The sequence below is a fragment of the Castor canadensis genome, chromosome 1 (assembly GCF_047511655.1).
Source record: "Castor canadensis chromosome 1, mCasCan1.hap1v2, whole genome shotgun sequence".
NCBI lineage: Eukaryota > Metazoa > Chordata > Mammalia > Rodentia > Castoridae > Castor > Castor canadensis.
In genome coordinates, this window is record NC_133386.1 from 124,576,563 (window position 1) to 124,593,138 (window position 16,576).

Genomic DNA, 16,576 nt, shown 5'->3' on the forward strand with positions numbered 1-16,576 from the left:
GCTCTGCCCCAGAATGCACAGCGGCGAGGGCTGCAGGTCGGTAGAGACTCCAGCGTGAGTGGCCCCTGGATTTTCCCAGGAAGCGTGCTGTGGGATGCCGTTAGGTTCTTTCAGATACCGCTTTCTTCAAGAGGTAAAGGTTAGGAAGGGGCGGCGAAAAAAAACGCAGATTTGCGCCATGATTCGTCTGTGAAGAGGCCGAGCTTTGCGGGAGCCCAGTTCAAGCCCATGCCGGAAACACTAGGCCATGCAGGAAGTGGCTGTTGCGACTGACCGAAAACTACATTTCCCAGCATCCTTGTGTTGCCAGAACTACCTTGCCCGAAAGCCTAAGCGAGGTTCACCCTGCCTTCCGCTTTCTCCTGCCCACCGGAAAGCTCTGAGAACATGAGGAGTCGCTGGGTGTGTCGGCTCCTGCGTTCTGAAGGCATCTGGGGCCGCTGGGCTTCAACTCCCCGCGGGCGTTTCTTGCCCACCCTCCGGAGAGGTGAGACGAGGAGGCATCGTCCCACCGATGCCCGAGTGCTGCCTAGCTGGGTCGTGCCAGCGGCGGCGACCGCGCGGTTTGGGAGCCACGCCCTCCTCCCAGGCCACGCCCTCGGGGCCGCCCTGGCTCGCCCTTTGCGGCGGGCGGGGAGAGGAGGCCGCCTTCCTACTCTGAGAGCGAGTCGCTGCAGCCCGGCCCCCGTCGAGCCTGGTTTCCTCTTCCTGTCCGTCTCAGGGGCCAGTAGTGTCGTAGGCTGTCCAGATCAAACGTTGCCTGTTTGGGAGTGTCCTCGTTTCTCTTGTGGCCAGTTCAATGTAGACTGAGATGCTGGCCGGGCGCAGTTTCTGGTGGGCTGCGTCACACGTTTCGGGCCAGGTGTTTGATCCTCGCAGGAATTTTCTGTCATTTGTAGTCACTTAGTAGACACTTTTAGAAGTGAATGCAGGAACCTACAAGTTTAGAACCTTTTGGCACCCCATTTAGCAGCGTCCTGACTTCATTCTGGGAAATATTTCCAGGGTTATGTGGGGTTTGGTCCGTGTTTTTCTATGTTTGAACACTTTAGTGTCCAGAGTAAGCCCTCCTACCAGCCTTAACATTCTCCGTTCACCTCCCTCTTTAATGCCAGGTAAACTGAGTCACTCAGTACCCAAACATATCTCTCTCACTTCCACATTTTGCGCTATTTTGCCCACACTTTTATTTTATTCACACCAGTGACAGCTGCACTTGGTTCTCCATCTGTAAGATGGCTGTTTAGCTACCAGGATCATTCACAAGGTTTTTAGTTACATGTTTGGGTGATTGCCACACATACACATTGCCATGGACCTTTTAAAAAGTACGGGTAGCTTTTTTGAACCATAGGAAATCACCCAAATCTCAACTTATCTTTGTAAACTTTTAGAGATACAGTTTATTCAAATATAAAACACTTTGAGAGAATTTACTTTGAAGTATCTATCCTACTGGGAAATACATCACCACAGTAAATGTTAATAATTTAATTTTTGAGTTATCCCAGTTGAGTCTGAGTATTCTTGGAGAAACTGTTAAGCCTTCTTAAAACATATGATTTATAACCCTCCCTACTAAACAAGTATGTATTAAAACAAGTACATAATAAATGTACTATGTTTGAGCTTGCCTAATTATATTAATAACTCAGGAATTTGAGAATTTTGACCTCTCACTCATGAAAGGACCTTGGTTAACTAGTCCATTTCCCTTTTAAAAGATGAATGAGTAAAGGCATCAGGAGCTGATGTGATTTGTCTTAAGTTTTATGTGCATTGGTGGTGTATTCCTAATTCATTATTACCTCCCAAACAGCAGAATATCAGAAACACTGGAAATGTTTCTCAAATAGTTATTATCCTAGGACTACACAGGTGGAGCCTCAGAACTTTGTGTTCTTTGAATTTTTAACAGAAAAAGTAACCAGCCACCTCACTGAAGTGTTTCTCCTTTATTCTCAATTTAGCAATAAATTAATAGAAAACTTGCAATCTGTTAATGATATAACCATCTTACATGTTTTTTCAAAAGTAAAGTCTGGTCTTTCCCAGCAAAATGGAGCTTGGAAAAGATAGGCCTAGGCCAGAATTTCAATCTTTGATAATATGACTTAGTTTTGTAAGCTGGTTAAGTCTTTAAACCTTGAATTTGTTTCTCACTGTAAATACATAAAACACAGATGTGAAAGAACCAAAATGAATAACAAAAGGAAGGTTTAGGGTTTGCTGCCAATGTTTTAAGTTCTGGGAACTTTTAAGGCATTAAGGACCTTGAGGTGGAAACACTAATTCTGGTCATTTCGTTTCCTCTCCCTACTAATTAAAGATTTTTAGTGCTTAGGAACTACTCATGGTATGGTCAGGACAGCAATTATTATATGCTATTACAAATATCCACAGGCTTTTCCAGTTCTTTTTTTGCTTCAAAGAGGAGTGAAACCCTGCAAAGTCCTACTGCCAAAGAGGGTATTAACACTTACCATAGGATTGTGAGGACTAAACAAAATGTTATATGAATGTTTAAGCACATGTAAGGAATAAATGTTCCATATATCTATCTGTATTCTTGGCACCATAGTAAATAGAACCAAAAGCAGGAATAGCAAAGACATCCATTCTTTCATGAACAATGCTCAGTTTTATCTGAATGACTTGCCTTAAAAATTTAATACAGATCTAGAATTTCTAAATTACCATTCCTGATCCTTTATTCTCAAAGAAGGCGAAATGCCTCTCCTCTGTATTCCTTTGGGTATGTATCTTGATATCACATCATTAAAAAAAAAAAAAAAGCCACAGCTTTAAAAATCAGGTACAATGGTACACACCTATAGTCTCAGCTACTCAGGAGACTAAGACAAGGGGATACTTTGAGCCCAAAAGTCTTAAGGCCAGATTCAACAACAACAAAGCAACAACAACAAAGCCCACAACAGCCTTATTTGTCACTGTACACATAATGCCAAGCACAAAACCTTTCATACAATGAATATCTTTGGAACATGTAGAATTGTTTTAGGCACTGGGGATTCGATGGTAAGCAAGAACAGGTATCTCCTGTCCTCTCAAGGACTTTGATTTAGTGCAGGGGTTATCAAAACTTTTTGTAAAGAGCAAAATAGTAGCCCAGGATGGTGTGTATACCTACAGCGTGGTATTCAGAAGACTCAGGCAGGAGTATCTTTAAGTTCGAGGCTGGTCTGGGCTACATAGGGAGACCCCGTCTCAAAACAAAATAGTAATATTAGGCTTTGTGACCCATACAGTCTGTCACAAGTATTCTGCCATTGTAGCATAAAAGCAGCAATAGATAAATCCATAAATGAGCTGTGTTCCAATAAAACTGTTCAGTTGTGTTTAATAAAACTAGAAAAACATGTGGTAGTAGCATGAGGGCAAAAGTTGGTGGACCCCCCTGATCTAGTGGAGGAGACCGAAACAGTGGTTTCAGTTTATGTGAATAAATACGCAATTTGTGAGAGCTGTCTGCTCAGAATATTACAGGCTACTAAAAAAGATCTGACCTAAAGGAATCTGGGCACACTTTCAGTGGAACAGACATTTAGATTGAGTTCTAAAGAATATGAACAGACAAAAGGAGAGTTTTCTGAACAGGGGCTGGGCAAAGACCCCAAGAAGGGAAAGCACTAGGCCAATTGGTGGAATTAAAATCAGAGTCCTTGAAGGCAGAGATCCAGCGAGCAGAATGACATACGAGAATGGGACAAGAAGTCCAGAGAGCAGAATGAGGCATAAGATGAGATGTACCCTGCAAACAGTTTGTGGCAATGTTAGGGAATTTGGTCTCTATTCCAAACTCCATAGGAATGTGAGGTAGTTAATGTTTGTTGACTGAAGTCAGAGAAGCTAATTCACCTACCTGTAAGATGGGTGGTCTGAGACAAATCACTTGACTCTGAACATCAGTGACAAATGAGAAATATTTCTTATGGCTCTTTTGACACCAGTGAATACTCCAGAATTGAAATCAAATTGATTGATTGATTCAGTTCTAAAATAATGTGACCCACCTATGTGCCAAAGTGTTGTTCTAGGTGCTAAAGATACAGTAATGAAAAATACAGTCAAGGCATCATGTTATTTATATTCTGATTCAGGGAGACAAACAGCAAATAAGATAACTATTAGAGCTGAGAACTATGTAGGAGATAAAACTGTGGCTATGTAAGAGAATATGAGTGTGGAAAGCTGCTTTAGATAGGAATATAATTTTATAGCCTTATGAGAAATTTCTGCGCACTGAAGAAAGTCAGGCAGTTTCTGCTTTCCAGCAATTAAAAGTTGAAGCAGTGATATCCAAAGCGCTTGATGCGTCATCTCACAATTTTGAACTTACTTAATCACTTGAGCCTTACTTCCAGCCCTGGACCAACTCTTAACAAAAACATTTCTGAACACTAACAAGAAGAAAATATGAACGTTTGCTATGTAATCTCGGAGATTTTTCAGGTAAAAGAGGGACCCAGGAGAGTCAGTTAACTTGAGTGAGATTATAGAAGAACTGGAACTATATTAAATGAGATGGGGAAAATTCTTCAGGAGCCAAAATGTGATACCGTGCTCAGTTATTGCAAGAAAAAAAAAAATATTGTCTTCTCTTTTCAGATTTCTTGACCACCACAACCAGCGAAGGATATGATAGGAGGCCAGTGGACATAACTCCTTTAGAACAAAGGAAACTAACTTTCGATACCCATGCATTGGTTCAAGACTTGGAAACTCATGGTGAGAAACAGAGTACTTGGAAAAAGAAAGTAACACTCAAAATAAATTACTGAGTCAAGACAATATCACCATGATAAACAGTTAAAAGTAACTATTTAAACAGAAGCGCCATTCATACAATCATTAAAAATGTTACTGGTTGTAGAATATTTACTGATAATGGGAAATATTTAAGATGCATTAATAGAAATCATCATGTAAAATTATATGTGCAGAATGCGTCCAATGAAAGAAGAAAGAAAAAACTAGTTTCTATGCTAACAGTGAAGTCTGAGTGGAAGTACAAATATTCAAATATATCAAAGAATAAGTACAAAAAATTACTAGATATCAAAATAGTAATTTGTGGTGATACATAAATAGAAAAGTTAATTAATAGAACAGTATGGTATTCAGAGATACATATATATGAATTTGGCATGTGGTAAAGAAAGCATTACAAATTATGAAAAGAAAAACTAAGTGAAATATGACTGGCCATAGGAAAAAATATACTAGATTCCTTTCTGAAATTCCAGATAAATAAAACCTAAATGTTAAAGACTTCTTAGGAATCAGTTAAAAAAAAAGTTCAGTTTTATGGGAAAACGGGCAAAGGCATGCAGAAAAACACATATAAATAACCAAAAGTATATGTAAAGATGCTTAAACTTGTTACCCAGGAAATACAAATTTAAGTACAAATTAAAATAATGCTACTTTTATGTCAATTCTGTACTCAAGTGAAAGAGATTAGAATATCCAATGTTGCTGTATATATGGGGAGGTATATGTGGAATTAAAATTATTATAGAGTACTTTTAAGAGACCTTAGCATTAGCTATTATTGTTTTATTATAACTTTTATTTTAAGTGTGGAAAGTTACTCTTGCTTTCTATTCTGATAGGGATATGCATGTTTAAAAAAATATTTTTGGATGCCTACAGGATTTGACAAAACCCAAGCAGAAACAATTGTATCAGCATTAACCACTTTATCAAATGTCAGCCTGGATACTATCTACAAGGAAATGGTTACTCAAGCTCAACAGGTAATACATTCATTTTTATCACTTCTAACAGTTTCATTAGATGATTCTGAGTAAAGAAGGGAGGGAAGTAAAGTCAGTTTCTACAGAGACTGAAGAATTAGAGTAGTCCTAACAAGATTACAGTAATACAGGAAATGGAATTTTGCCATCCATTGTGTGAGGTAAGAATATTATTTGAATCATGAGATGGTGATAGACTGCGAGTGAAACAGGTTCTCCCTCTGGAAAGCCCACCACAGCAGAAGAGCTAATCGTTATATATAATACATTTTACTGCTGTCTTTATATATGTGATTAATTTTTGAAAGCTAGAAAGGACTAACATGGTTGGGAAAGACTTCATGAATTGCCTGGATAATGTCTAAATTTGGTTAAAATCAAATACTACTACTAACTAAAAACATAAGATATAAGAGACACACTGCTGGGTACTTTGTATATATTATTTAATCTCACAGTCTTGAAAAGTAGGCAGAATTCTGTTGTGACAATGAAGATAGGCTCAAAGAAGTTGAATAATTTGAACAAGTTTTCACATTGTAGTGATACGGACAAAAGAAAGGAGACAATAAGTTAAATGAGCTTAACTAGAATAATAATTCATATCTGTCATGAAATATTTAAGAATCTGTTTTCTTCATATACTTTTATTTTTAATTTTTCAAATTTAAGCTTCTGCGTCCCTCAGGTATTTCAAGTCATAAACTGAAAAATTAGAATTTCTTACATAAACTTAGAATCTATGGTGTAAAATTTCATTTTTTAAGAGTAATGGAGGATCAAAAGCTTTTAAAAATTTTTACCATAATCCCCAATTAAATAGACATTAAAAACATTCATCCTGTACATTTAACTTACCTTTAAATTTGTGTATATATCATTTTAACTTAACTTACTCGAGATCAAAGCTGACTCATAAATCAACTAAAGAAAAAGCCAAGCATTTAATTAATTTCCCCAAAATTTGTATCTGTCCTTAAAGAGCTATATGGAACTACTGACCTTTTCAGTAAAGTAGCGTACTCTTAAAATTTTAAGCTCACCTATTATATATATAATCAGTGAACTAAAACTGATGTATGGAATCTTCATGTTGCCAGGACCACTTAATCTACATAAAAATGTAGGGTTAGATGTAGGAATATTACTATTAAACTTTTAGCTTTTTAAATTACTAGTGTGTTAAGTTAAAATCCAGTTCTATCCTTGACCCTAACCCTAATGCTGACCCCACCTCTAGGCTAGAATAAAAAAAGGTGTCATGAAGGATGGAGCTAAGGGCTCAGAGTCATCAAGCAAACACATTACCTGCTTGATGACTTCACAAAGAGCTATACTAAATCGGCTTAATCTGCGATGGCTCCATAGAAGTTAAAATAATCATACATTTTAGGTTTGGCTGCTTGATATGGATTTTATCTTCCCATTTAAAGTCACAGAAAATGGAAGCCTAATTCCAGAACTCACACTTTTAATCCCTACTTTGTGAGACCGTTTCATCTGAAAGTTGTTTTTAAAGATGTATGTATTCCAGATCCTTTGAAAACTGAGTTGGTTTCTTGGTCATGTGTCTGAAGTTGAAATAGCCTCTGACATCTAAGACAAGTCAGCTTTGAAACAGTCTTTCTCATCCATATCAATCAGTGTAGGACTGCAACCCCAATGAGGTACCTCAGCCAAAAATTGTAACTTTAAAAATGGGATTAGTAATCCTGTTCTTGTTGGGCTTTTTTGTTTTGTTTATAAACCCTATTATACAGGGTCCTGTTCAAAGTTACATACTCACCTGCTTTTTCTTTTGGTAAAGAAATGAGGGCTATATATAGCTCAGTGGTAGAGTGATTGCCTAGCATTTCCTAGACCCTAGGTTCGATCCACAGCATCAAAAAAGAAAAGACAAAACAGAAAAAAGAAGAATAAATGAGGGCTGGAGGTGTGGTTCAAATGGTAGACTTGCCTAGCAAATGTGAGGCCCTGGGTTCAAACCCCCATATTGCCAAAAAAAAAAAAAGAAAAAAGAAAATAAAATGACGAGTCAATAAGCTGCCTAATTTTAAGAGGTTTAATGGTAACAGTTATATTTTCTTTATAAGTCCACCTTAAATCATTCCAGGCCCACCTGGGCAAAAAGTTTGAGAGACCCTATCTCCAAAATAACCAGAGCAAATGGAATGGAGGTGTGGCTCAAGCAGTAGAGCACCTGCTTTGCAAGTGTGAAGCCGAGTTCAAGCTCCAGTCCCACCAAAAAAAAAAGAAAATGTACTTCTTGCCAGGCATGATGGCACATGTCTATAATCCCAGGAGGAGGATCATGAGTTACAGGTCTGCCTTGGCTACACAGAGACACGGACGGTCTCAAAAAAAAAAGTCTATCCATGCTTAGCAAAGCAAAAACTATGAATCTGTCAGGTAGGGGGCTACCTTTTCTTTCTCATATTCTCTATAGTGTCAGGTAACAGGTAATTTAAACAAAATTTTATTGTACTGAGAAAGTGCATGTTTTAACCATTTATCTTACCTGTTGTGCTTTACTCCCTAATTTCTGCATCATTCAGTACCTTAGTATTTTTTAATAGAAAATTCCTCAAAATCAAAATATTTAAAGGTAATAAAACCTTTTCCCTCTAGGTATTCTAAAAAAACAGAAAACATTATTTAAGGAACTCTTAGGAGCTAAGTAAGCATTTTATTGGGATTCTTTTCATTATAAGACCTAGACATTTACTTCTTTTCACAGGGAAATAACATTTTCCTCCTTGAATCTCCTTATTTTTATTTTGATATTTCAGATGTTGGTTTCTTTCTTCTTTTTTTTTTTTTAACTTAACCAAGTAACATTATGCCTTGTGGTATGTTAACATCTTCTTTTACAAAAATAAAAGGCTAGATAGATTGCTGGGTTATTTTTATTTTCTTTTTTAGGAAATAACAGTACAACAGCTAATGGCTCATTTGGATTCCATCAGGAAAGACATGGTCATCCTAGAGAAGAGTGAATTTGCAAATCTGAGAGCAGAGAATGAGGTGATATAATCTTTATTACTGAAAAACTAACAGATCTCACAGACAAACTATTTGTTGAATAAGTTAAGACCAAATAATTTTGTGTGGTTATTATACAATTAACAAGCTTTTAGGTCAAAAATATACCATGGGGGGGTAGAGAGAGAGAGGTATCCCAAACAACGTATGCACGTGTGAGTAAATGTAAAAGTGATAAAAAAAAAATATATATATATATGCACACACATACCATATCTAGCCATGCATGGTGACTCAAGCCTGTAATCCCAGCTACTTAGGAAGCAAAGATCAAGAGGATCATGGTTTGAGACCAGCCTCTAGAAAAAGTTAGCAAGACCCCATCTCAACCAATGGCTGGGCACAGTGGTACACCTGTCATCCCTAGCTATACCGGGAAACATAAATATGAGGATCACAATTAGGGTGGTTTGGACCTATCTCAAAAATGTCAAACAAAAAAAGGCTGCAGAGTGGCTCAAGTGGTAGGGTACCTGCCTAGCAAGTGTGAGGCCTTGAGTTCAACTGCCAGTACTGCCATATATATCTATAGCTATAGATATGTATATAATCTTTATGTGTAAATCAGGTAAATCAGTTCCTTACATGCTAAAGAGTAACAGTTTAATTATATATATGTAAAAGTCACACAACAGGGAGAAATGTTTGAGCTCTATATGATAAAAAGTTTCTAGTATAGTTTGTCATATAATGTTCTTAAAGCTGAAGATAATGTGATATTTTCCATTTTATTTGATTCTATACCAGTTTGCCACTTAAAAAAAATATGCTTCTGTAATTAAGTTAGAAATTTAAGTTATGTTATTCATTAGCTTAAGTATTTTTAAACTTACAAAACTGTATTTTTATAATTCTATTAGCATATGATAGTTGTACAGGGAGATCCATTGTGATATTTACATATGTGTTTAAAATATCTTAGTTGGATTTACCCCTTTCTTAGAACAATTTCAACAGGTTTCATTTTTCTATTTTCATATACAGATACAAACTAATCCACCATATACACCCTCAGTCCCCCTTTCCTTGTACCTATTCCCTCCCACTGGTACCCAACCCTGGAAAAGATTTATTAGAAAACCCTATTTTTAAAGTAGAATTTAAAACAAAAACATAAGTCCATTGTCTAGTGTCTTGTTCATAAAATTATTTTCTGAATATAGTGTCTTTCTTTTAACTTTTTCTTATTCTGTATTAGAAATCCGTAGATGTCCAAGTTTTGCTAACCTAGTGTTTCACATTTTTAAAATATGTCATAATATGTACTTTGGGATTAATGCTAATTACATGTGATCCTTCTTATGCCTAGAAAATGAAAATTGAACTAGACCAAGTTAAACAACAACTGATGGTAAATGAATTTTTTTTCCAGTTACTAATTTCAGAATAAATACTCATTACAAGATCATTTCAAAATATACTTTCATTTTCTTTAAAGCATGAAGCCAGTAAAATCAGAGCAGATAATAAACTGGATATTAACCTAGAAAGAAGCAGAGTAACAGATATGGTAATGTGCTTTTTAATTGTTTTTTCTTGGTTCCTTATTCCTTTCTAATTTTTTTTTTAATCTTTTTTAACCTCTTGCTGCTTCATGTTCTTTAGTTTACAGCTCAAGAAAAGCAACTTATGGAAACAACCACAGAATTTACTAAAAAGGTAAGGTAGCATGTACAAATTTTTATTCCATACAGTTCTTGTTACTTGTATACCTGGTATCAGTTTATAAGTTCGGGCTTTACATAGCTATTCTTGTAGAATGACTATTGTTAGTCAGCACTTAGGAGAAAGCAACCTCAGTGACTTTGGAAGAAGAATTAAGCTTTCAGTATAACATAGTCTTTTTTAAGTGACTTACTTTTACACATAGAGTAAAGACTGCTTAAAAGACAAAGATTTAGGCAGGTCTGAGTAGGAGGGCCTGCCTAACAAGCCTGAGGCCTTGTGTTCAAACCCCAGTGCTGCCAAAAATAAACAAACAAACAAATAAATAAATAAATAAAAGGCAAAGACTCCCTATTGGTATTTAAACAAATGGCTAGATTTAAATAATCATCTTAACATTTTTAAGAATTGTAGTAAATATTTGCTAAGTGTTTATTATATGCCAAATACTGTTTTATATGCTTTACTTCTGTTAATTCATTTAACCTTCATGTCAGCCTCTGTTAAGTAATTACTATTATTCCCTCCTTCTTAATTTGGAAAATGAGGCAAAGAGTAGGGTCACACAGCTAATAAATGGTAGAGCTGGGATAAGAACCTGTATGTTAAACCCCATACATAGAACTACTGCTTACCTTTTAAATAATAACATATAATCATGACTTAATATCTATGACTTGCGTAAACCCCAGATTTCTGATTTCTTTTTCTTAAAAGTTAAAAGCCATTTGGCTTTCTAATAGAAGAAAGCTCAGTACTAGGAAGGAAGATCACATTTGTCCTTTTAAGAATCCTATTCTCTTCTACTTCTTGGCCAGAGAAAAGAAATAAACAAGGAAATCAGCAAATTCTCTCACAACTAATTTCTGAACTTTGTCTCCTATGCATGCCGTGCTATCTATCAGGTGTACCCATTAGATTCTTTTATATTAGTCCCAATTCATAGTTCTGGAATTAAATTTTTTGCTTCTCAGTCTGTCATCTACTATGTTAAATATCTTATGAGATTTTTAGTAGAATATGTCAGTATGTGATAATCCTAAGAAATTATCTCTAAATATGAAAGTTGAAGGAATATGAATTATCAGTTTGAAGTGTTTTTTACTGTTTTTTAATACCACTATTGCTTTTTATGGTTTCCTAAATTAAGACTTTTGTAATGCATAATTGAAGATTTCTAATGTAAATGTTTCTGTCCACACTATATAGGGACAAAGTTTAATTCTTTTATTTATTCTTATTTTTCTACAGAATAGCCAGACCAAAAGTGTTATATCAGAAACCAGTAATAAAATTGACACTGAAATTGCTTCCTTAAAAACACTGATGGAGTCTAACAAACTTGAGACAATTCGTTATCTTGCAGGTAAGACTGGAACAGAAAGGGATTGCTGTCATTTAATTTTAGGACTTGTTAGTTCCTACCTCTCAAGGTAACCATTCAGGTACAGAAAAAAAGGAGATTCCTTTACTGCTTGGTCTCCTGTAATGCTTGAAGAAGGCTCTTGTTCCAGGACTTAAGTTTGCCAGGCAGTTCTATGACTTACTAATAGGAAAAGTCATATGGATATCTAAGAAATACACAAACCCAAACACAAGAATAAACTGAGTATTCCACAATGAAAATTTGTATTACTTTTGCTCTTCCTTAAGGAGAGGAGAAAGATCATTAAAGTAGGTGTGTGCTGTTAAAAACTATAGCTAGTAGAGATTAGTGGGAGGTGTAAAATAACCTCTTACCTTGAATTAACTAAGCATAGGTACTGCCCCCAGATTAGATACTTGTCACCTACTGAATGTCTCAACTCCATCTGACTTGAGAATTATATGACCTCACTGAGTTAGGAAGAATGCACAAGTCAAGTAGTATTTGTCTTTTTTTCTTTTTATAAAAAAAATTTTAATTATAAATTGTTTATATAATTCAAAAGTAGTATAAGTGAAAATTCCCTTTCTATGTATATTTACTATTAACATATACCTTTTCTTCTGTACATATTATATACGTTTAAAAATATTTAGATTATATATTATAGTCTACTCCACTTTTAAAAAATGTAACCAAGTGTCTTAAGTATATTTCAACATCAGTGTGTGTACAGACTTTTTTTTTTTTTTTTTTGGTGGGACTGGGGTTTGAACTTGGGGCTTTGTGCTTACAAAGCAGTGCTCTACTGCTTGAACCACACTACCAGTCCATTTTGCTTTGTTATTTTGCAGATGGAGTCTCACAAACCATTTGCTTGGGCTGGATTCAAACCATAATCCTCTCAATCTCAGCTTCCCAAGTAGCTAGAATAATAGGTGTTAGCCACTGGTGCCTGGCTTATAGACATCTTTTTATTAGAAAGCATAATATTCTATTGCATAAAAATGCCATAATTTATGTAGTCCTCTATTAACAGATACACTGCTCCCACTTTTTCACCACTGCGAATAATAAAGCCAGGTGTGATGTTACTCACCTGTAATCCCAGGTACTCAGGAAGCAGAGATAGGATTGCAGTTTGAGTACCAGGCAAGAGTTAGTGAGACCCTATCTCAAAATCAAACTGAGAGCTGAGCATCAGTGGCACATACCTGTAATCCTAGCTACTTGGGAGGCTGAGATCAGGAGGAATATGGTTTGAGGCCAAACCTGGAAGATAGTTTTCAAGACTCTCTCTACAAAATAACCAGAGCAAAATGGACTGGAGGTATTGCTAAAGTGGTAGAGTGCCTGCTTTGTGAGTGCCTGCTTTACAAGTGGGAAGCCCTGAGTTCAAACCCCAGTACCATCAAAAAACAAACAAATAAAACAAGCTTAGTAGTGTGCACTATAATCCCAGCTTGGGAGGTAGAGCTTGTAGATGGCTCATGGTCTAAGGCTGACCCAGGCAAAAGCATGGTACCTTATCTCAAAAACAAACTAAAAGCAAAAGGACTTGGGGTATATGGCTCAAATGGTAAACCCTGAGTTCAATCCCCAGTACCAAAAGAAAGAGAGACAGAGAAAGAGAACAGTACTGCGCTGAGCAGTTCTATATGTTTGAGTAAACACACACATGTATTTCTATAACCTTGTGCTAGTATTTCTGTATAAGTTGCTATGTACAAAAATTTAGGGGTGAAAAGATAGGCATTTTTCTAATTTTTGTATTAATTACCATCCAGAATAAATTTGCTGATTGATAATCATCACTGGTTTTCTGAGCAGCCACTACTGGTGCTGAGGTGGCAGGTGGGGGTGAAGAATGTGCCTCAGCACTTGGCTGATACATATCTCCTTCCTTTCTTCAACTAGAAGGGCTCAATTTTTATCTATTAAAACATTGGGTTTCTAAAAACAGTAACACATGCGTTTCTAAAACAAAATATTGGGTTTATGCTTAAGATTCACTTGAAGAAAGTATCCTTTCTAAGGCTAAAATAAGTTTTCAAAACCCCCTATTCCAGCAATCTCAAACTGGAGACCTTTCAGTTCAGTTGTAATACCCAGGAAAATTCCTAACAGTCCAGTTTTGAGTGTTCATTTTCTTTCAAAATTGACTGCAAAGTGGGGCTGGGGATGCAGTTCAGTGATAAGAGTGTCTGCCTAGCATTCATGAGGTCCTGGGTTTGACCCCAACACCCCTCAAAAAAATTGATCCCAAAGCAACACAGTTAGGAAGGGCTTCAAATCTCACTCAGCTTCCTCCAGAGTATTTACCTAAAAAGTCAGTATCTTAGTATGTGTGTGTGGTACTGGGACTTGAATTCAGGATTTCAAGCTTGTGAGACAGGTATTCACCACTTGAGCTATGCCTCCAGCCTCTTCCTTTCCTTTTTTTAACTGAGAATTTGGAAACAATAGTCCTGAGGTATTTTTCTTCTTTCTTCTCCAAATATGTGGTTACTGCTGCTGTTCCTGAATAAGCTTTTTAGGAAGCCAGAATCCCATACTTTCAGGTTAGTAGGAAGATAATGTCATAAGTGGTCCTAGAGCACCTGCAATACTAGTTAAGACAGTAAGACCCCATTTATGTGAGATTCACATACTGAATTCAGTCATGAACAGCAGAGGTGGGGAGGAGTAGGAAAAAAATCCTAATTTGGCTGTCAAAGCTACAGTATTAAAATCTTAGATTTTCCTTTGAGAATAAATCATGTCTTAATCAGTTTAGTTATTTGTACCCAGTATGCATCTAAGTACTATTTTAGTTTTGTTTTTTGGAGGTACTGGGGTTTTGAACTGAGGGCTTCACACTTGATAGACAGGTACTGTACCTCTTGAGCAACTCTACCAGCCCTTTTTTTTGTGTTGAGCATTTTCAAGATAGGATCTTGTGAACTATTTGCCCGGGCTGGCTTTGAACCACAATTCTCCTGAACTCTGCCTCTTGAGTAGCTAGGATTACTGGTGTGAGCCACCAGCACCTGGCAGTATTTTAGTTTTAAGTATTATATATCCAACGTAAAATAGCTTAGGTGTAACAGGGTATATTCTGGCTTACTAATGAAGGACATAGTACAGCCTAACCAGAAATGATAGTTGGAAACAGAACTTACCTGTGTATTATCTCCGATTGTCTGCCTCATTTTCTCCTACCAACTTCCTCTATGAGTTAGAAACATCACCACCAGTAGCTCCTAGACTGCTATCATTCCACTTTCACCAACCACCAGAAATTACCCTCCTTTCCTTAATTACAATTCAGAAAATCCCAGGGAAGTAGTCTTAATGGCCCATCTTGGGTCAGACATCATTCTGTGGCCCACATTACTGTTACTAAGGAAACAATTCTAAGATAATGGCAATTTCCATTTAATCAATGGTAGTGGCAGATTCTGTTCTGGGCAGATAAATAGTAAAAACAGCTAACATTTAGACAGTCCCAGGCACATGCTTACCTAAGCATTTTATATATGTAGGGTATCTCCTAGACAAGCCATGGAAGATAAAGAAACAAATTTAAAAACAATTTGGGATAGCTCCATAGTTGCCCAGTGACAACAATGAGAAATGACAAGAAATGATGAGAAACTAAATGTGGAAACAATTGTTCTGTATTCTAATAAAGGAATGAAAAACCTCTATCCTCACAATAAACAAGTATTCATTTGGTAGTCTGATATTTAATTTATCAGCTCTTAAATTAGCAAAGGCTATAACCACCTAGATAGTACTGTGTGGCTAAAAAAAAAAACTGACAGATTGAGTCATTCAGGTGTCACTATATAAAGTTTTTTTTTTTTTCAAATGCCTGAGGAATCAAGTACACCTAGTCTTGAGTTCTGGCTGTACCACTTGTTAGTCATATAACCTTGGGCTTATTGCCCTATGGGGATAAATATTATCAATCTCATAGAGTTTTAATTATGGTTAAATAAAATAATGTGTAGAATTACTTAGCACACTAGTATAATACCTTACACATGATAAATAGTAGCAGGATCAAGTGGAAAAATGTGTAATTGCCCAGTACAATAAAACAAGATACCTGATGTTACTCTTTCTCTTCAAATGTCCAGCTTCCCTATGTCTTAGAGGGGCCTAATCCCATTTCAATTTTTTATTGATGGGACTAAGGTTTGAACTAAGGACTTCACACTTGCAATGCAAGGTGCTCCTCCACTTGAGCCACACTTCCAGTCCATTTTGCTGTAGTTATTTTAGAGATGGGGTCCCATGAACTGTTTGCCCCAGCTGGCCTCAGACCATTATCTTCTCAGTCTGGCTTCCCAACTAGCTGGGGTTACAGGTGCCTGGCTAATCCCATTTCTTAAAATGAGGAAGTGATCTTGTCTTTAACCAAGTTTCAGTATGTAATCAAATGGGATAGTGAATAATTTGTTTTATACATTATAATTAGGATAACATAATACTGCATGGCTAATTTGTTGTGTCTTTAGTCATAAAAGTTTGCTCTTCATCTCAGAATCTCCATTTTAAAAATGCTTTCATAGCTCTTTTTAAAAAAACAAAAACAAAAAAAAGACTGGCGACTTGAGAGTCCCTGAAAGCCTCACTCACATTTACTTTTTTTTTTTTTTTTTGCAGTACTGCACTTGCTAGGCAGGCACTCTACCACTTGAAACAGAGCCATGTCCCCAGCCCTTTTGCTTTTAGT

At 36.5% G+C, this 16,576-nt stretch overlaps 1 protein-coding gene across 3 annotated transcripts in view; it reads left to right on the plus strand.

The window, feature by feature from the left end:
- Positions 1-16,576, plus strand: part of Ccdc90b (coiled-coil domain containing 90B) — a 20,500-nt gene continuing 3,924 nt past the window's right edge. The window contains exons 1-8 of one of the 3 annotated variants that reach the window (XM_020181948.2): positions 4-487; positions 4,630-4,749; positions 5,637-5,780; positions 8,703-8,804; positions 10,132-10,173; positions 10,261-10,332; positions 10,428-10,481; positions 11,739-11,853. In XM_020181948.2, the coding sequence (XP_020037537.1) occupies positions 4,720-4,749; positions 5,637-5,780; positions 8,703-8,804; positions 10,132-10,173; positions 10,261-10,332; positions 10,428-10,481; positions 11,739-11,853 (559 nt within the window). In that variant the 5' untranslated portion in view covers positions 4-487; positions 4,630-4,719. Of the gene's footprint in view, positions 488-4,629; positions 4,750-5,636; positions 5,781-8,702; positions 8,805-10,131; positions 10,174-10,260; positions 10,333-10,427; positions 10,482-11,738; positions 11,854-16,576 lie in introns of all 3 variants that reach the window. The other 2 variants (XM_020181947.2, XM_074081768.1) reach the window with 2 other exon arrangements.